Source organism: Lagenorhynchus albirostris, chromosome 9, assembly GCF_949774975.1.
Source record: "Lagenorhynchus albirostris chromosome 9, mLagAlb1.1, whole genome shotgun sequence".
Classification (NCBI taxonomy): Eukaryota; Metazoa; Chordata; class Mammalia; order Artiodactyla; family Delphinidae; genus Lagenorhynchus; species Lagenorhynchus albirostris.
Genome location: NC_083103.1, coordinates 7,083,496 through 7,104,062, shown reverse-complemented (window position 1 = coordinate 7,104,062; position 20,567 = coordinate 7,083,496). Strand labels below are relative to the sequence as shown.

General features: G+C 54.3%; 1 protein-coding gene and 2 long non-coding RNA genes across 6 annotated transcripts; 1 reads left to right on the top strand and 2 right to left on the bottom strand.

Annotated features, from left to right (window-relative positions):
* Positions 1–281: 281 nt before the first annotated feature.
* On the bottom strand, positions 282–6,264 carry LOC132525104 (uncharacterized). Its single transcript, XR_009542183.1, has 4 exons — positions 6,080–6,264; positions 5,789–5,919; positions 1,155–1,245; positions 282–825 (listed from the first exon to the last, which is right to left on the bottom strand). It is a non-coding gene; the product is annotated as an uncharacterized LOC132525104 (long non-coding RNA).
* A 4,860-nt stretch (positions 6,265–11,124) lies between these two features.
* Positions 11,125–14,862, bottom strand: LOC132525650 (uncharacterized). Of its 2 annotated transcripts, none has more exons than XR_009542328.1 (3): positions 12,672–13,102; positions 12,149–12,566; positions 11,125–11,257 (listed from the first exon to the last, which is right to left on the bottom strand). It is a non-coding gene; the product is annotated as an uncharacterized LOC132525650 (long non-coding RNA). The 2 variants fall into 2 exon arrangements; XR_009542329.1 differs by adding an exon at positions 13,249–14,862 and having other exon boundaries at positions 11,131–12,566; positions 12,672–12,828.
* CDC42EP2 (CDC42 effector protein 2) lies at positions 14,080–20,167 on the top strand. 3 transcript variants are annotated; one of them, XM_060158686.1, is made up of 2 exons: positions 14,080–14,181; positions 18,684–20,167. In XM_060158686.1, exon 2 carries the CDS (start codon positions 19,016–19,018, stop codon positions 19,658–19,660), a length of 645 nt encoding a protein of 214 aa, XP_060014669.1. In that variant the 5' UTR covers positions 14,080–14,181; positions 18,684–19,015; the 3' UTR covers positions 19,661–20,167. The 3 variants fall into 3 exon arrangements, with proteins under 3 accessions (XP_060014669.1, XP_060014670.1, XP_060014671.1); XM_060158687.1 differs by lacking the exon at positions 14,080–14,181 and adding an exon at positions 14,281–14,857; XM_060158688.1 differs by lacking the exon at positions 14,080–14,181 and adding an exon at positions 18,305–18,444.
* Positions 20,168–20,567: the final 400 nt, after the last annotated feature.

Below are 20,567 nucleotides of genomic sequence, written 5' to 3'. Positions count from 1 at the left end.
GCTGGAAACCCGCAGCTGTCAGGCCGGGGGAGCAGCCCGTGCCGATGCCTTGAGTCAGAGATAAATAGTTAACCTAATAGTGTGCAACCTTCGCCTTCCTCCTCTGATGGTGAAGTGGAATCAACAATAGATCGGACCAGGCTTGGGTAAAACTGGTCTCCCTCTGAAAACAAGCAGTCGCTGCTTTGTTTCATTCGTTTTATAAGTGCCTCCTCTGAAGGCAGGAATTGGAGACAAGCCCCAGCTTGGGGAGCTGATTTTCCCTCCTCCCCGGGATCCCCCACACAGGAAGCACCCAGCCACGGTCAAAGGGCCACTGTGACTTAGCAGCCTCAGGATGGAGCCTGGGCCCCTCTTCCACAACCTGATAGAGTTGCCGCAGTTCGAGAATGTCATTTGTATTTCTATCAAGCCACATATCGGCTGAAACCCCACCCCTCCCCGCCTTGGAAAACCCTTGCCGGGGAAGATTACGAGCCTTTGGCCACAATAGACAAGGCTCCAGCCCTTACCGTTTGAGCCCACGTGTGGCTCCTTGGGTGTCACGGCTCTGGCAATTCTTATGTTGCTGCTGCAGCAGCCTTGTGGGGAATGGTAATGTCCTGGTGCCCATTGGTCAAGGACGATCCAGAGGCCCCAGTGGGATAGGGCGGTTTACAGAGGGGAGAAAAGACCTGTATCCTGGTGGGAGGGAGGCGTGTGCCGGGCAGGCAGGCGGTGGTGTGCAGCTTCCCGGGAAAGAAAGCTGGTGCTCCGCGTGAATGGGAGCAAGAGCCCGTTGCCTGGATGCAAGTCGTGTGACTGTTGGCAATGCTCTGGGAGGACCTGAGCAGGCATTTAAAACAAAAAAAGCAGGATGAGAACCCCAGATTGCAGACAGGTCTGGCGACCCGTGCCCCTCTGACACCAGACGCTTCCCTTTTGCTCTTGGCGGGAAGTCGGTGCCCAGCGACTACCGGCTGACTGCTCCTCGGCCCCTCTTCACCTGGGTCACCAGTTTCCTGAAGCCTCGTCCCACTTGCTTGTGGGGAGAGCTCTTCCCCCCTCCCCTCACTGGGGCTCAGGATTCTGAAATAAGGCTCTGGGAGGGGGCACTGGTGACGGGGGTGGATGAAGTGGAGGAACCTGGCTGGGCCTGGACTCCTGGGACCCACCTGCTTCAGAATCCCCTTTGGTGGCATCTTCCCTCGTCCTGGTCGTGCCCTGGGCTTTCAAGACACAAGCCCAAGGATGAAGCAGATGGTTCTGAAGAAGCAAAGTCCTGTGTTCTTACCACGTTTGCCTCCCAGGCCTCGATGCCCCAGCCCTGCCCAGCCCTGGCCTCGGTGTTTCCTTTCCCTTCACTCAGGGTCACCTAGCCCGGCTCAGCCCAGCCTTGCGGCTTCCCCTAGTGCTGGGAGTAGCCATTTGGGCTGATTTTTCACTTCTCTGTTTGATACACGCTTCCTTTCCCCCGACCCTGGGGCTCCTGGCTGAGCCACCTGAGAGCCAGTTCTGGTTGGACACACGTGGCCTCTCCCTCCAGACGGCCCTCTAAGTAGATGTGAAAGGTCTTGACTGACTGGGGTGGGATGAGGTAGGTTTTTTTTTTTTTTACATTAAAAAAAAATGTTACTGAGATATAATAATAACACGAATTTCACCTTATTTTTTCCTTTTCTTCTTCTTTTTTTTTTTTTTTTTTGCCAGCAAGGTCTGTGGGATCTTAGTTCCCAGACCAGGGATTGAACCCGGGACCCCAGCAGTGGAAGTGCAGAGTCCTAAACACTGGACCGCCAGGGAATTCCCGAATTTCACCATTTTAATGTGTATAGATAGTTCAGTGGCTTTTAGTACATTCACAGTGTTATGCAAACATCATCACTATTTCTAGAATATTTTCTTCACCCCAGAAAGAAGCCCTATACCCACTAGCACTCACTCACCATCTCCACCCCACTCCCATCCCCTGGCAAATGCTAAACTACTTTCTGGCTCTATAGATTTACCTATTCTGGGCATATCGTATAAATGGAATCAACCAGTATGTAGTCTTTTGTGTCTGGCTTCTTTCACTTAGCATAATGTTTTCAGGGTTCACCCATGTTGTAGCATTATCAGTGCTTCGTTCCTTTTTATGACTGAATACTATTCCACTGTACAGATAGACCATGTTTGGTTTCTCCATTCATCAGTTGATGGACATTAGTGTTGTTTCCACTTTGGGGGCTATTGTGAGTAGTGCTGCTGTAAACACTCTGTACAAGTTTTTGTGTGAACATGTTCTCAATGCTCTTGGGTATATCATATACCCAGGTATGGTAGGGGGAGGGGCTTTAGAGTTATGGAAGAAGGGAATGCAAGGGAAGGGAGGGAGAAGAGAAGGAAGAAAAGAGGGAAAGAAAGAAGTGATGGGCCTGGAACTGTGCTTGCTTAGGAGCCAGATGCCTCGAGGAGGCTAGACTGCCTTGCTGAGAAGTTTGGATCGATTCTTGTGCCTTGGGGAATCTTTGAAGGCTTCTGAGTAGTGGAAGGACAACATCCAATCTGTGTCTTAGGAAAGGGCTGGCAGTGCCGCAAAGGGCAAAGTGAAGCCGGGAGAGGCGGGAGACGGGAGACACGTTCAGAGCCATCAGAGGACAGAGCCCCCCAGCAGTCTCTCTCTGTTCCTATGGAAACAGTACCCCAGTTCCCCTGTGGAGGAACTGCCTGTCCTCCCCCCACCTCCCTTGCCTAAACCAAACCGCACGTTGCATTTCTCTGGCCTCAGTGATTGGCCAGGGATAGGCACAACCTAAGACATGCCAAACACAATGACTCTAAGGCTTCTGCTGGAGGTGGGAGAAAAGACACACCATAAGGGTGGAGCTGCTGCAGCCGTCTTGCCACCATGAAGGGAAACGCCTCCTGAATATGGATCAAACCAGAGGACAGAGAGCCAGAAGCTGGGGAGAGAGGTCAGCACCAGGCTACAATGTCCGAGCTCTGGTGAAGTGAGTCTCCTGCCCCCAAACCTAAAGCACAAATACCAACCCCCCTTTGCAACAATACGTGTGAACCTAGAGAAGATTATGCTTAGTGAAATAAGTCAGAGAAAGACAAATACTCTATGTTAGCACCTATATGTGGAATCTAAACAATAAAACAAACAAGTGTATCTAACAAAACAGAAACAGACTCAGATACTGAGAACAAAGTAGTGCTTACCAGTGGGAGGAGGAAGGGGGAGAAGCAAGATGGGGTATGGGATTAAGAGATAAAAACTACTATATATAAAATGGATAAGCAGCAAGGATATAGTGTACAGCAAAGGGAAATATAGCCATTGTTTTGTAATAACTTTAAATGGAGTATAATCTATAAAAGTACTGAATGACTATGTTGTACACTTGAAACTAATATTGTACATCAACTATACTTCAATTTAGAAAATAAAATAAAAAGAGAAATAGCAAATACCACCACCACCACCACCACCATCCGGGTTTTGTTTGTTTTGGCCATGCTGTGCGGCTTTTGGGATCTTAGTTGCCTGACCAGGGATTTAACCTGGGCCGCAGCGGTGAAAGCGCCAAGTCCTAAGCCCTAACCACTGAACCACAAGGGAATTCCCCCCCCCACCCCTTTTTTTTTCTTAAGTTTAAGTTGAGAAAACACAGCTTGGGTAGGAAGGAAAGGGAATTACCATTTCTGAGGACCAACTGTGTGTACTTTGACACAGAGATCACATCTAACCCTCTAGCAGCCTCCAAGAGGTTCAAGATCACCGGCCGAAGTAAGCAATGGGGCTGGGATTTGAACTCCAATCCCTCGTCTCTCCTCTGTGCCATACTGACCAACTTGGCCACCCAGCAAGGACAGACTTCAGAGGAGTCCCAGGGAGCAACCCAGGTGCCTGGGAGCATGTGGGAGGAGGGGATGCCTGGGTCTGTTGGGGCAGGGCGGGATGAAGGGGGCACCCAGATGGGCCCAGCCTCCCAGGACATCAGGGATGACAGATCCGGGCTCTGGTGAGGCGTGAGGATTGGAGGCGTTGATCCAGGAGTCGCCTGCGTAGAACTCATTACTCTCAAGAGAACCCAGAGCACTGGGAGTCTGGCCGACGAGAGGGGAGACCAGAGGGGGAGCTTACGTGCCTGGCCTCAGAGTCCGGAGGTCGCTGGGGTGGGACTTAATCACCCACGCTCAGGCATTTGGGCCCCTCTGTCACCCTGGCCTCATCATTCTAGATCTTCTTTCCCTGAGCGGCCAGGCCTATCTATGTCTGCTCCCTCTGGGTCTGCCCTGGAAATGCCAGGGCCCCATGGGCCTCAGGGCTGGTCTGCTCTGGGACCCACTGGGCCCACGGCCAGCTCCAGACTCCCCACCCAGACCCACCCTCCTCCTGTCAGCAGGGAGCCCGCCTAACAGCTGAGAGCCATGCAGCTGCCGGGGCCCAGGGCCCCTCGGGGGTCTTGGGGACAGCTGCTGGTCCGTGACCCCGCTGACCCCTGTCCCCGTGCACCGCTCCCTGAGAGCCTGGGCATCTGCCCCGAGCCTGGCGGGGCCCCGCAGAGCCCCATCTATCCTGCTGGCTCCCGTGGCTCCCAGATCCTCCCAGGGTCTGAGCATTTCTCACTGAGAGAGAGAACTGAAGACCTGCAGGGCTGAGTCAGCAGGCCCTACCCCCAGGAAAGGGGGAGAGCAGGGTGGGCAGAGGCAGTCCCGTAGCAGCCCCTCTCTGCTCCGGGAGCTGGAGGAGCCCTGGGCCAGTGTCTGGAAGGCTCAGCCATGCCTGAGTCCTGGGGGGCTGCTCCCGGGGCCCACTTTCCCGTGAGATCTGGAGTCCTCTTCAAATGTTCTTCTTCTTAGCCTAACTTCCAAAATATACAAATAGCTCAAACAACTCAATAACAAAGAAACAAAGAACCCAATCAAGAAAGGGGCAGAAGACCTAAATAGACATTTCTCCAAAGAAGACATACAGGTGGCCAACAGGCACATGAAAAGATGCTCCACATTGCTAATTATTAGAGAAATGCAAATCAAAACTACAATAAGGTATCACCTCACACCGGTCAGAATGGCCATCATTAAAAAGTCTACAAATAACAAATGCTGGAGAGGGTGTGAAAAAAAGGAAACCCTCGTACACTGTTGGTGGGAATGTAAGTTGGTGCAGCCACTATGGAGAACAGTATGGAGGTTACTAAAAATAGAACTACCATATGACCCAGCAATCCCACTCCCGGGCATATATCTGGACAAACCTATAATTCAAAAAGATACATGCACCCCCATGCTCATAGCGGCACTATTTACAATAGCCAAGATATGGAAACAACCTAAATGTCCATCGACAGATGAATGGATGAAGAAGATGTGGTATATATATATATATATATATATATATATATAATGGAATACTACTCAGCCATAAAAAAGAATGAAATAATGCCATTTGCAGCAACATGGATGGACCTAGAGATTATCACACTAAGTGAAGTAAGTCAGACAGAGAAAGATAAATACCATACAATATCACTTATATGTGGAATCTAAAACATGACGCAAATGAACTTATCTACGAAACAGAAACAGACTCACAGACATAGAGAATAGACTTGTGGTTGCCAAGGGGAAGGGGGGTGGGGGAGGGATGGACTGGGAGTTTGAGATTAGCAGATGCAAACCATTATATATATATATATGTATAACTGAATTGCTTTGCTGTACACCAGAAACTAACACAACATTGTAAATTAACTATACTTCAGTAAAATAAATTAAAAACAAAATAAATGAACAAAGAAACCCCAAATGTTCTGACCTTAGATTATTTCCAATCACAGTGGTTTACCTCTGGGGATGGGTGTTGGAGAACCAGGGGTCAGGGCTCAGAGGATTATTTGTCGTGTCCATTCTCACATCCTGTTTGACATCTTTTGCCATGCTCATGGACTATTTTAAAAGAAAGAAAAAATTATGTGTGTGTGTGTGTGTGTGTGTGTATACACACAACTCTCTTGCCCCTCTGCTCCATGATGCCTGCTCCCTGAGGGCAGGGACCCTGTCCCGTCCCTGTAGAGTGCTTGGCACACAGTAGGCCCACAAAAGATACCTGCCGAAGGGATGCCTTGTCATGAAACGTCCACCTGGGCCCTAGCCCATCAGTTCCCATGCCTGTTCCCACGCCTGCTCCTGTTCGCAGACACTTGCAGTGGTGCCGGCTCTGTGTGGGGATCTCTTCTCAGCATCGGGATGCAGACACGTACCACCAAATGGAGAGAATTCCTGCTCCACCTAGAGGGGGCGCCAGGAAAGCACCGAGAGCCACTGTGCCTCAAACAGAGGCAGCCCACTCCAGGGTCTTTTTTTTTTTTTTTTTTTGCCTGCATTGGGTCTTTGTTGCTGCGTGCGGGCTTTCTCTAGTTGCTGCAAGCAGGGGTTTCTCTTGTTGCAGAGCACAGGCTCTAGGCGCACGGGCTTCAGTAGTTGTGGCACGTGGGCTCAGTAGTTGTGGCTTTCGCTCTCTAGAGCGCAGGCTCAGTAGTTGTGGCGCCCAGGCTTAGTTGCTCCACAGGATATGGGATCTTCCCAGACCAGGGCTGGAACCCTTGTCCCCTGCACTGGCAGGCAGATTCTTAATCACTGCACCACCAGGGAAGTCTCAACTGCAGGCTCTTTTACTTCCTAAACCCTCGTCTCCTATTTGCCCCCTGTATGCTACCCACGGTACCCTGCCCTTCATTCATTCATCTGTTCATTCATTCACATTCATTGGCATCCACTCTGGGGAGGCAACAGTGGTTACAGCCCAGTGGGGGATGGACATGAATCAGATGACGATGGCTCAGAGAGGACCGTGGTCCGGAGTTTCTCCGAGGGAACTCGACATCGATTGGGGTCCGGAATGCTTCCCCGAGGGGAGATACCATGGCTGAGACCTGCAGGAATCGCAGGAGGCGGCCGGTGAAAGGAGGAGCCGTGTAAGGAGCCCGTCCTGGAGGCTGGGTGTGCTCAGGGCCAGAGAAGAGGGAGCTGAGAGGTGGCTTGAGGCTGGAGGCCAGCAGGGTCCCTGACCAGGGTTTGTGGCCACTGAAGCATGTGAGCAGGGGCGTGTGGCCGTCAGGTTGGTGTTTTGCATCAGTCACGATGTGGGGTGGAGAGTGGGCAGGGCCCCTGCTGGGATCCTCCATCTCCCTTGGTGGCCCCACTGTCCTCCCTTTCCTTCCTGGCCCCTCTCATCACCCAAGTCACCACGCTGGACCGGCCTGACCCCGGTCCTTCCTCCCTGGCCCCTGTGGCCCATCTGTCACCAAATTCCAATCTTTCGACCTCATCATCTCCAGCGCCGTCTTTCACACCACAGCTCAGAGCCAAGTTCCGTCTCTCTCCTGATCCATCCCCCCCAAAGTGGCACCTGCCTCCAATCAGGCCTCCCTCCACGTCCCCTTCTCTGAATCGATCCTCTTAAGCATAATTCTCTAATTCCTTTTCCAGTTCATGGAAAAGGAAATAGAAATGGCCCTGAAGCCTATGAAAAATGGCCAGACTCACTTACAAGAGAAACACAGATTAAAACCACACTGAGGCTCCTTTGTCTTTAGTTAGTGTTTACCTACCAGAGTGACACAAATCGAAAAGGCTGAGAACCAGTTGCCAGTGAGGCTGAGGAGAAATGGGCCCTGTGGTCCCTATGGGGGCCTGGACCTGGCACATCACCTGAGAAAGACAAGTGGACAGAGCTGACCAAATGACAACAGAGAGTGTCCTGCGACCCCCAAGTCCCTATGAACTTATTCTTCAGCTGTGCTCACACGAGTGTGTAACAGCATCTGTGCAAGATGCCAGCACTGCTTGTCACAGGAAAGGTCTGGGGACAACCTAAACGTCCGTCAACTGAGGCCATGGGGGTGGCTGATGGGCTGAAAGTCCCTTGTCCAGAACAGAGGGAGTGGAGAGGGGGCTTGAGGCTGGAGAGGCCATAATTTGCATAAATTATGGTACACCCCATGTGAAACACTATGCAGCTGTGAGAAAATGAAACTGACGATATACTCTATGAACTGACATGAAGTGGTCATAGATATAATGTCAACTGAAGAAAGGAAGGTGCCGGACAATGTGAATAGCAGAGGCTCAATAAATTGTGGCTTCCCACGGCTCCTGCAGAATCTCCCCCATCGCCCCCGGCAGTGGGGCCTGTCCTCCCCCTGCTCCCACCAAGGTCTGCTGTACTTTGGGGCTCTACTTGTCTAAATATTGTCATTTGTGTAAAAAAAAAATGGACGGGGCTTTGCTTGCATGTGCAAAGAGTATCTCTAGAAGTGTTTACAAGAAACTGATAACGCTGGTTGTTTGTGGAGAGGAGAACTGGTGCCTGGGGAACAGGGGTAAGAGGGAGACGTTTTGTCTTTTGTGATTTCTTCTTTTATATTTTTATTTATTTATTTATTTGGCAGCTTCGGGTCTTTAGTTGCAGCACGCGGGATCTTCGTCACGACATGCGGGATCTTTCGATGTGGCGCGTGGGCTCTTCAGCCTGCTGTGATTTCTAAATTGTGAACCACACGAAAGCATTACCATGTCAACAAGAGAGTTTAAATTAAAAAAATGCAATTCTGGTCATGTCACACTTCTGCACAGATCCTTGCTTCCCTCCCACAGCATTCGGCTGCTCTCGTGAGCTATTGTCTGCTTTTAATTATTCTTTAATGGGCAAGTGACAGAAACCCAATTCCAACAGGACTAAACAAAAATTGTAAGTTGTTGGTTCACGTAATGGATGTCTGATTCAGGCATGGCTGGATCCAGAAGCACGAACAATGTTATTGAGAGTCATTCTCTGGGCTCTGCTTTCCTCTGTGCTGGCTTTATTCTTAGACAAGCTCCTCCGTGAGTTGACAGCCCTGAGTTGACATCTGGGCATCTGTCACCCTAATAGTCACCACAAGTTCCCAGACTGAAGCCCACTGCTGACATGCCCATCCCTAAACCATCCCTATGACTCAGATTGGGTAGGCTGGGGCCTCAGACCCACTTCTAGAGCTTGGAGGCAAGGTCAATCATACTGGAGACTCTGGAAAATGGAGGGGTGGTCAGCAGAATAAGAGGAATGGGAGCTGGGCAAGGATAATGGTGCTCGCCAGCTACCCTCCTGGTCCTTCCCCCTCTCCTATGCCGTGGTCTGCTGGACACATCTATCCTGTTTCCCGCTCACACCATGCATCTACTTGCACTCCTTCTGGCCTTTGCCTTTGCCTCTCCCTGCTCCCCCTGAAATATCCTTTCCTTTCTCTGCCTGGCAAATTCCTACTCATCCATTAATACCCTGCTCAAATATCACCTCCTCTTGAAGCCTTCCTAACTCTTCCATCTGTTTCCCCACCTCTAGCAGAACAAATCCTTCTTACTGCTGTTCTTTTTGGTTCTTCACTCAATCCATAGTCGCTCACTGAGCCTCGTCTATGCTGCCTGGGATAGAAAGAGGTAAATCAGAACTGGCCTCTGCTTTCAAGGACCTCCATTATGGCACAGAATGTGCTGTTTTAGAATTGGTTATTTGTTTTACTCAGGGTATCTGTTCTCTGAGGGCTGGGCCCAGCCTTGACCCTCTGTGTCTTCTCCAGTCAGCACAGCTCTAGGCACAAGGTAGATGCAAATGAGTTTTCAAAATGAATAATGACAAGGTGCCTTGAAGGGGTGGGAAGTGTTGAAAACAACGCCTGCTAACTCTGTGTTCCCCAGGCCAAAAGACAGCCATGTGGCTTGGATGTTCCCAGAGGCCTCCGGGAGGAAGTGCCTCAGTCCCTGCTAGGACAGGGCTGTCACCACTCCGGAAACCCCCATGGCCCTGGGCCTGGGGCCAAAAATCCGGACCCAAAGGAAAGTCCCCCAGTAAGGCCCTGCCACCCAACTCCCAAGGAGGGGGTCCAAGGCAGAGGCAGAAGCTGGCGGTAGCTTCGAAGGGACTCTCATCTCGAATCCCAGCCTCTGCCAGGTCAGAGTTCTATGAAGGCAAGTGAAAAGCGAGGACGGCAGGGCTGGAGTTGGCAGGAGCCCAGGGGAGGAAGGAAACAAGAAACAATCAAGGAAAAATCCAAACCAGGCCTGGGGTTGGCTCAGGCCACGGAGCCCTGCAGGCTGAGCTCAGGCTGTGCGGAGGAGGCTTCCTAGGGGTGGACGGAGCCCCTGCCCTGCTCCCTGTCTCCCTGTGGCAGGGGATCGGGGTGGCGGGGGCTGAGGCCCTTCCAGAGACCTTGTCTCCTTGCACTGCCCCCTAGACGCCCCCAAGAGTATCACCACCCTTCCCTTTTGACTCCCTGCTCTCAGACCTGTCCCCAGACTCCTGGTCCCCTCATCCCACCTGCCTCCCTAGGTCCCCGGGTGGGCGGGGCCGAGGAGAGCTGGCTCCGGCCTGGGAGTCCTACCCCTCCAGCTCAGTTCCTCCGTTCTTCCAGGCTAACCTCGGAAAAGGGGGCCTCGGGCTCTATCCCCCAGGGCCTTTGGGGGCTGGGGCTGCTGACGTGGGTGATTTTCAGGAAGAAGAGCCTGGGCGGGGAAGGAAGGGCTGAGTCAGTCCCTGTGTGGTGATTACAGGTCCTGTGGGTGCGGGGAGTTGCTGTGGGACTGGGGGGCAGAGGGGTGGGGACTGGGCTTATCTCAGGATCAAGGCGAGGCTCCAGGCTGAGAAGAAGGAATTTGAATACCACATTTTTTTTTTTGGATTTTTTGGCTGTGCCGCACAGCATGTGGGATCTTAGTTTCCGGATCAGGGATCGAACCCATGCTCCCTGCATTGCAGGCACAGAGTCTTAACCACTGGACCTCCAGGGAAGCCCCTTGGGGCATTGCTCCACCCAGGCTTCCTTGCCTCTAACCTGTCCTGAATGTCCCTCAGGGTCCTACCCCCTCAGACACCGGGGTGTCCAGGAGTCCTTCCAGCAAGAATAGTCCAGGCCCTAGCTGAGGCAGCAGACCCTCAGTCAGGCTGGGCAGGGGGCACTTGGCCTGAGTGTCTACGGGGTCAGAAATGCAGGATACCCTGGCCCTCCCATGGCTCAGGATCCCGGCCTCACCACCCATACTTGGGCCTTTACACACTGCCTGAGAAGTTGCATAAAAAAGCCAGTTTTAGTCAATGAAATCCTGTTTTATAAATGTTCATTAATTGCAGGGCTGCCATGGCAACACTGGGCGTATCTGCAAAGATCTCGTCCATTCAGCAGAGCTGAGAGCTGCCAGCAGCCCCATCCCCAGGGATTCCTCAGGCCCCAGCCAAGTGACATGACCGCATCTGTGAATGGGGAGAATGAACCACCTACCTGAGTGCTTGCAAAGCACAGAACCCAGTGCCCGGCACAAAGCGGGCCTTGGATGTGGGCTTTGTGGGGGCCGTATCTCTGGCTGATGGCAGGAGAGCAGCACAGGGAGCCGGCACTGGGCGGAGCCACGTCACAGCCAGGTGGGATTAAAACAGTCCCCAGAGCGCGGTTCCTGTGGCTTTGGGTCCTTGTTGGGAGGATGGCTAGTCGCTGAGGGAGGGGTCCGGGGGTTGGGTCAGGCTCGGGGGCCAAATCTGCTGCTCTCTATCCATCCCCCAAGGCTCCCCAACTGCACACACACACACACACACACACACACACACACACACACACACACACCAGAACCTCTCCAAAGGGCTCTGGAGTTCGTTCCTGGCTTTGAGTGACCTTGGATGAGGGTCTTTGCCTCTGCAAGCTTTCACCGCTGTAACTTTGTTTTGCCGCCAGCCCTGAATGGAGCTCCTGACCTTCCGCGAGCCCCTTCCTCCAATGGAGGACGCTCAGCTGATGGGCGGGGCTGCGCCGCAGGCTCAGGGGGGTCATCATTAGAGTCATCTAGGCATCATTAGACTCATTCCAGGTCAGGTGACAAGGCCAGTCACCACCCCCCAAAGCTCCTGTTATAATGTTTCCATGAAACTCCTGCCTGCGGGGACTGTGTGGTCCCATCAACAATACACTCGCAAGTCCCTTCTCTTGCTTGGGACTCATGTAACTCCCATTTGACAGGCAAGAAGGCTCAGAACGGGACTGTCCGTTCTTCGTCTGTGGTCACAGAGCAAGTCAGCAGCACAGCCAGCTCAGAACCTGGGTCTGTGGCTCAGAAGCAGTGCTCAGGGCCTGGCACCGAGCTGTCCCCCTACCTGGCTGTGTGTGGGAAGGAAGGCGGGGTGGGGGGTGACAATGGCTGGGTGAGAAGACTGAGTGGGGACGAGGGCCCGGAGCCAGCATGTCTTGCCACTTGCAGTCTAAGTAGATCACTGTCAGGGCCCGAGCTTCGGTTTCCATTTCTGTAAAGGGGGATAGTGATGCTGGCTCTGCCCACCTTGCTGGGCTCTCAGAGGATTTGAGGAGCTCAGGGGCAAGAGGCACTTGGTAAGGGGCACAGGCAAGCCTGGGTGGGTGGATTCTTGGCAGAGCCGTGGTGGCAGGAAGGGAGAGAGGTACAATACTTATCCACACACACGACAATTTGGCCCAGGGCCCCATTCCTCCACTGTCCAGGGCTCAGTTTTCCTCTGAGCCACCAGGCCAGTCCTGGCAGAATCCACCTGACTGATGCTCCCTGGGGAGTTAAAGGAGGAAACTTCCCTGTATTAGTTTTCTATTGCTGCTGTAACAAACCACCACAAACTTGGGGGCTTAAAACAACACAAATGTATTAACTTATGGTTCCGTTGGTTTGAAGTCCAACATGGGTCTAAAATCAAGCCGTCAGCTGGGCCGTGTTCCTTCTGGAGGTTCTGGGGGCGAATCTGTTTCCTTGACTTTTCCAGCTTCTAGAGGCCACCCACATGCCTTTGTCTGTGGCCCCTTCCTCCATCTTCCAAAGCAGCAACACAGCATTTCTGTGTCATCACATCTCTTTCTCTGACTCTCCTGTCTCCCTCTTCCACTTTTAAGGACCATCATGATTACATTGGGCCCACCCAGATAATTCAGGATAATCTCCCTCTTTTAAAGTCAGTTGATTAGTAACTGTAATTCCATTGGCAACCTTAATTATTCTTTGCTGTGTAACGAAATATATTCACAGGTTCCAGAGACTAGGACATGGACATCTTTAGGGAGGGGCCATTTGCCTACTCCACTCCCCTTCTCCCCATCCTTCCCTCCCTCAGGATGCCTTCCTGACCCCCTCTCCCTAAGAGTCCCTCCCACATTTACAGTATGGAAGCTTTCATCATCCTGGTCACATTGTACGGTCACAGCTGTCACCCTCCAGAAAGCAAGGTCCCCTCACCTCATTACCATCCACCCTTCCTTTGCCCCACTCTTCTTAGCACTTGCTCCCTCAGACGGGTATCACAGTCTACTTGGGGACTTGGGTTTCCTCCATTTCCCTTCATTGGACAGTAGGTCCCAGTCCGGAGGGGGCTGCATCCCCAGCGACAAGAACAGCGCCTGGCACCTATAGATGCACAATTATCTGCTGAATCACTGAAAGGAGCAAGGGCAGAGTTCCCTTTAGTCTATCTCCAGCTCCTGTGTAGGGCCTGCCCTTCAGTAAATGTTGCTCGTACTGAATGAATGAAAGAATGAATGAACCAACCAACCAGCCAATCAACTAATGTTGGAATGAGTCTAAGTAAGGGTCCCACCCCAGCCCCGGAAGCCACTTAGCCTGACAGCAAACACTGGCATGGCCCGGCCACTCCGCCCGCACACACCCTCAATGCCCTCTATTCTAAGGGGCGGCAAACTCCTGAAAGCTCTCGGAAGTCTGTAATATTTTAACATAGACGCCTCTAAGGCCTCATTCATTTCCTTAGTAGTCACTGAATACACTTGTGCGGGCGCCTCCCCGGACCCGGCCCTCCTAGAACCGAGAGTTTTGGTTCCGACGGGCACAGCCGGAGTCCGCGGAGTCCAGCCCGGGCAGCCGACGCTGCCTGGGCCGCAGCCGCCCGAGCTTGGACTGGACCCTCGGGCCCGCGCGACTGCTGGACCCCCGCGCTGCGCCTCCAGAGGGGGAACCCAGGCGGGCCAGGGAGTAGGGCGAGGCTGTGGGCGGGGCCTAGTTGGGGCGGTCCCGGCATTGGCTCCGCGGCAGGGGGCGGGGCTTTAGGGGCCACTGTCAGCACTGTAAGTTCACAGCCCAGGTCTGTCCCATCGCCGCGCGGTCCAGCTCCTGAGCTTTCGCCGCCCGCCGGTCAGTCGCTTGAACGCGCTCAAGGTGAGTTCAGGCCGGGACTCTGCGGCCCGACCGCGGCTCCTAGGGAGGCCCATCCTTGAGGCGCCCCATCCCAGCTCGCGCCCCGGCCCCCGACTCACCTCCACGTAGATCCTTTCCCGGGTGCCTCGGGCTGCACCATGTTTCCCGCCCGCGCCTTGGTCCCGGCGGCCACGCCCGCTTCCCCCTCGGCCTGCGGTGCGCCGCGCATCCCGAACCTGAACTCCCGGTCCAGCCCTCCACACTGCGCCAGAGCCCCCGCCCCCCACCCCAGGACCCGGGAGTGCCCTCCCGCCGCCATCCCCGCCCGGGCTCAGGGTCGTATTTTTAGTCGATGGTGAGGTGTCCTCCTATCTTTAGCCGTGGCCGCGAGTGTCCTGAAACGGATCCGGACTGCGCTGGGCTGCACTCGGGCAGAGGGCTGGGAGGGGTCGGCGCCGGAACCCGAGCTGGGGCTGAGGAGCCGGACCCACGGGAGCCAGGGGCGGGGGCTGCACGCCAGAGCTCTGGCCCTGAGCCGAGCGGACACTCGGACATCGCCCAGGCCGGAAAGCACGGGGGAGGCTCCTCCCTGAGTTTGGATACCCGGGCAGGGTCCAGGATCTCTCCCTTTCCCCCCACTGTCGGGTTGTGAGACCAGAGCCCCCCAAGAGAAGATCCCGCAGACAATCCTCACCTGGTACGTCAACGTGCGGCTCCTTGGGGGAGCAGGAGACGCTCTGGAGACCCGGGTGCGCGCCGGGAACCCTCCGGGACGAGGGGCAGTATAGGGAGAGAGCGCGCCACCTAGTGGCCGCGGAGCCGAGCGCCCCTCCGCACAGCGACGCTGGGAGACCCCGCTGCCAGCGAGGGGGACTCTACGCAGGCAGGCTAAGTCCTGGCCGGCAGGCGGAGGCGGACCCCTCTGCTCGGGGGCTGTTCATTTTTGGTCTTGTTTGGAGCACTGTCCCCGGAGAACCAAAATGCTTGAGGAAGGCCCTACAGCTATTTGCTGAATAAATATCGGGGCTGACAAGTGACCCGCTAACCCTGTCTTTGTACATCGGCGCTCTCTCTCACTTGCAGTATGGCAGTAGGGTCTCCAGTAGCCCCCTGGTAATGGCTTTATTGTCATCCCATTTCATAGACGAGGAAGGTGAGGCCCAGAGAGGAAAGGTGTCTTCCCAAGGTTAGGGTGAGTTCCAGGTAGAGATGGGTTCAAGGTCAGAGGCCTGCTTTTTGAACACTCCTGGTGGAGAGTGGCCTAGTATTTCTTGTGACAGGAGTGGTTCTGCATCCAGGAAGTCATTTTCTCTAAAGGAGGCCCCGGGCTCCTTCCAGAGCAAGCCAACAGAGCTGGGATGTCTCCCATCTGCTCCTCCCAAAGCTGCAGGAAGGCCCCCCGTCCCAGGCCCCCAGAGCCTTGTCCTGATGGAGAGCTCATTCTCACATCTCTGGACACTTGCAAATTGAGAGAGGGGGCCAACCAAGAGGTAGGACTTAAATGGAGGAGGTCTGGGGACCCGGTGGCCCCAGCCCAGGTGGGAGCCTATTTCTCTCCTGCTCCCCAAGCAGTTCACAGAGGTTGACACGGCCCACTGCATCTGAGCCACTGGGACCCAGCTACGTAGTAGTGCCCACTCTTCCTCTTACTAGCTGGGTGACCTCAGCAAAGTTGCTTAACATCTCTGAGTTTCAGCTTCTGCCTCTGTAAAGGCCAGTAATGACACCCACCGTGCTGTGCCTGGGACGTTAAAATGGAAACCATGCAAGGGTAGCTGGAGCCTGGGGTCTTGTAGTTGCCAAATCTGAATACTTGGGGCTTGACGGTTGCAATTCCCAGCTCTCCCCTGGTGGTTGAGGCTGGCCCAACCCTTCCCCCCAGCCTCAGTTCTCCCCACATCTGGAATTGGGTGGGTACATCTGGCTCAGAGCAAGAGAGCTGTCAGGGACACCGGATTTGTTGTGGAAACATTCAGGCTGTCTTGGCACCCCTGAATGATGGGAGGGAACTGGCCCAAGTTCTGGGCAGATCCCCTCGTTAGCCCCCCTCTCCGTGAGTGAAAAAGAAGGAAAAGCTACCCCAAGACTTCTCCTGCCAAGGGGACAGATAGGAGGTGTGTCGGCATGCCCCCAGGCCTGGCATGGTGGGCACAGATAAATGTTTGTTAGATAAAGGAGTGATAGGAGTCCAAGACTTCCACTTCAGAGCACTCCCTGCCTCCCTCTTCCTCCCTCCAGCTTCTTCCAAGCTTAGCTGGAATTCTGCCACCGGAGAGTCATTCTTTTGTTTCCTATTAAGCTGCAGGTGCTCTGGGAGGGGCAAGATGTCCGGTCTCTTTGGCTCAGCTCGACTGACCCAGGGTGTCCGGTCCTGGGGTGGGGTTTCCTGAGTAAGGGCCTGGGCTGGGGGGGGTGTAGCTGGGACTCAGCCTCTCCTGCATCCTCTTTCCTCCTTCCTGCTCCCTCCTGCCAGTCCCCTCACTCTTCCCTCGCCCTGCCCGGCCTGGCCTGGGATGAATAATGGGGCAGAGGACCTGGCAGAGGCCTCCCTGATGCTGCTCGGTGCTTCCCCAGTGATTTCCCACCTGCTCAGCCCCTGTTGGCCTGGGGAGAGTGGGCTCATCTAGGTACCTGCTGGGTGACCTTGGACAAGTTGCTTTGCCTTCCATGCTCTGATTCTACACATCAGGCCAATCCCCCACCGTGGGAACTAGAGGAAGTGCTTGCTCCACTTCCTTTTTCTGTCAAACCTGCACGATACCCCTCCAGAGTGTATTTATTTTTTCCACATTAAAAATATCTTTATTTTTTCTGACTACATGAATAATACGTGCTCATAAATAATACATGCTTCTTATTAAGAATTTGAGCTTATAGGGCTTCCCTGGTGGCGCAGTGGTTGAGAATCTGCCTGCCAATGCAGGGGACACGGGTTCAAGCCCTGGTCTGGGAAGATCCCACATGCTGCGGAGCAACTAGGCACGTGAGCCACAACTACTGAGCCTGCGCGTCTGGAGCCTGTGCTCCGCAACAAGAGAGGCCACGATAGTGAGAGGCCCGCGCACCGCGATGAAGAGTGGCCCCCACTCGCTGCAACTAGAGAAAGCCCTCGCAGAGAAACGAAGACCCAACACAGCCATAAATAAATAAATAGAAGAGTTCCATTAAAAAAAATTAAAAAAAAAAAGAATTTGAGCTTATAAAAGTATGAACAAGAGAGGGAAGTCACCTGAAATTCTACCACTTTGAGAGAACCACGATCAACATTTTGGTGACCATCCTTTCATATCTGGCTTACATATATCATTTCTTAGTAATGGGCCCCAGGTATTAATTTTTTCTGAGGACAACTTTCCTCCCATGTCACAAGCCCCACACCCCATCCCTGCCCTCTACCCCAGTCTAGGTATCCCATATGACAACCTAGTGCCAGCCTTCTATATTCTTCTCTGTTCCTATATCGAATATAATCCTATGCAGACCTGTATATGTAGGTACACATACATGCATGTTCAGGGAGTGGGGAGGAGAGCTGGTCAATGTTTTCAAAAAATGGAACCTTCTAGACTACATTTTTTCATTTTGCTTCTCTCTCTCTGCAATGCCTTATGGGAATCCCTCCAAAACGTCCGATAGCTCTAATTTTATTTATTTGTTTGTTTGTTTGTTTGTTTAGTGGCTTGTGGGATCTTAGTTCCCCTACCAGAGATTGAACCCCGGCCACAGCAGTGAAAGCGCTGAGTCCTAACCACTGAACTGCCAGGGAATTCCCTGATAGCTCTAATTTTAAAATGGGAATGATAGGAGGGTGGTTGTGATGATTAAATGAGATGTGTGTGCAAAGAACTCAACGAAATTCCAGGCACAGAACAGAGCTGCCACGCCCCAGATATTTGTATCCCCCACTCCATCTTTCCCTTAGGCGCTGGGGCAGGGAGGAGGGGCAGAAACGACATTAAGCTTAGGCCCTGCCCATAAGGAACTCCTCACGGAGAGGAGGAGAAAAGGGAAGCTCTGAGCAGGTGACCTCACTTCCAGTAGGATGTGATGGGGCCAAATGGGAGGTGTCGGTCGTTATGCACTGTTGGCTGAACTCCTGCTGTGCCAGGCCTGGGAGGATGAGACAGAGGTTACAAGATCTCAATCCTCCGTCAATCGGGAGCTGAGACAAATCTGTGAGACCCCCAGACAAGTTGGCACTGGTCATGTCCTGGGCACAGTTGAATGCAGACCACAGCGATGAGCAGAGCTGGGGACTCAGGGCAAGAATCAGAGCTGGGGCAGGTGTGTGACTTCAGTCCTGTCGCTTAGGTTCCCCACTCACGGAGGGAGGGGCTTGGCGCTGCTGATCCAGGCCTTGAGGTGCAACAAGTCCGTGAGCGAACACAGGTTTCAGCCAGGAGGGCTCCCCACAGGCGTGCAGCGCCACGTGGGCTCCCAGGGCTGATGAAAGAGACCCAGAAACAAGACGGATGCCTCTGCCTTTGTCCTTCTGTCCCTGACTTGTACCCTTGATGTTTCAGCTCCTCAGCCCTGGACCAGAGAGAAGCTGGCGAGGACGAGCCCAGACAGCATCACTGCCTACGAGCTCTGCGCCTTCCTGCTTCCAGTTTTCAGACGAGTTTTCAACCCTCTTGGGAGAAAGTGATTTTTGTTATCTCGATCCTCTGACTTCATCGATCGTTTATCTTTCTTTTCCAAATTCCTTGGGCCAACTTTGGTCACACCACACGCACTTGGCAGGTGTTTGGTGTCTGGAAACCTCCCTCTAGGTGTTTCTTGAGGGTGGTGAGAGGAGGCAGTGGAGGCCGTGGTCCTGCGAGCAGACTGTCCAGGCCTGGGTGGTGAGGTCGCGATGTCCACCAAGGTGCCCATCTATCTGAAGCGCGGCAGCCGCAAAGGCAAGAAGGAGAAGCTGCGGGACCTGCTGTCCTCAGACATGATCAGCCCACCACTGGGGGACTTCCGTCACACCATTCACATCGGCAGTGGTGGCGGCAGTGACATGTTCGGTGACATCTCCTTCCTGCAAGGCAAGTTCCACCTCCTGCCGGGGACGGCGGTCGAGGAGGCCGAGGAGGATGGTGGCTTTGAGCTGCCCTTCCAGTTCACGCGCACGGCCACCCTGTGCGGGAGGGAGCTCCCCGACGGGCCGTCCCCTCTGCTCAAGAACGCCATCTCCCTCCCCGTCATCGGCGGGCCCCAGGCACTCACCTTGCCTGCCGCCCAGGCCCCACCCAAACCCCCTCGCCTGCACCTGGAGAGCCCTCAGCCTTCCCCACAGCCCTCCCCGCAGGAGGCAGGGAGTGTGGACATCTGGCGGATTCCAGAGGCTGCCTCGACCCACAGTGGGCTGAGCCCCGAGTCTGGGGCTGAGGAGCCCTTCCTGTCCCACGCCAGCTCCCTGCTCTCCCTGCATGTAGACCTGGGGCCTTCCATCCTGGACGACGTTCTCCAGATCATGGACCAGGACCTGGGCCACCTGCAGATCCCCACATAGGACACAAGAATGGCCAGGCTGGGGTGAATGCCAGAGACAGTTGGTGGACACGGCCCTGATCTAGAAGTCGGAGTCCCAAGGTCCCACCTGCATGGTTGCTGGCCAGTGATTTCTCAGTTTGAGCCTTTGTTTCCCCTCCCTCCCACCCTCTCCCCGTGGACAGAGTGGCCTCTTTGCTTTCCCCTAAGCCCCACGAGGATATGTGTAGATGTCAGCCCAAAGTGCCCTGTGCCTCCTGGGCCACCTGGACCCCCACCGCCAACTGCTCCTCAGACCCCTTGGACTGAGGCTCTGCTGAAATGGAATCTGCTTTTCACCTCCCTCTGCCTCAGCCCCATCAGCGCCCTGCCGGGGGGCGGAGGGTAAGGGAAGACGTGGGGCACAGCCAGCTGGATCTCTGGCTCTGTGTCCTTAACTGGGAATGTGGCACCAGTGACCGATGTCCCTCCACCCCACCCCTCCTACATGACCAGGGGATTCTGGTTGCAATAAAACTTGCTGCTGCTGGTACTTGTGTTCACCGTACCCTGCCCCCAGGCTCCTCTTGAAGTCAGGCCAGGCTCTGGGAGCTGTGGGCTGACCCTGGGGGAGACCCCAGCCCCAGAGGGCCTTGAACAGGGCGGGGCCTGCCTTCTGGAAGACGGTACCCCATTCCTAGCCCATAGTGAGAATGAAGCAGGAACGAACCAAGTGCCAATTGGGGATATTCTGACATTAATTTGGGTGTTTGACAAGAGACGGCCAAGCACCGGAGTAGGCCAGGAGCTGGCCCTGGGGGCTGGGGTTTGTCAGGGAGGCCCAAGAGGCAAGGAATAACCACAGGCCTGGCGCAGTGGAACCAACAGCTTCTCGGGCGCCAGAGGACTGAGGGAGCGCACGGCAGGGCGGGCTGGGCCTGGGGCTGGGC

Excerpts from the sequence above, each read along its gene's own strand:
- CDC42EP2 (XM_060158686.1), top strand. The coding sequence starts at position 19,016 with ATGTCCACCAAGGTGCCCATCTATCTGAAGCGCGGCAGCCGCAAAGGC.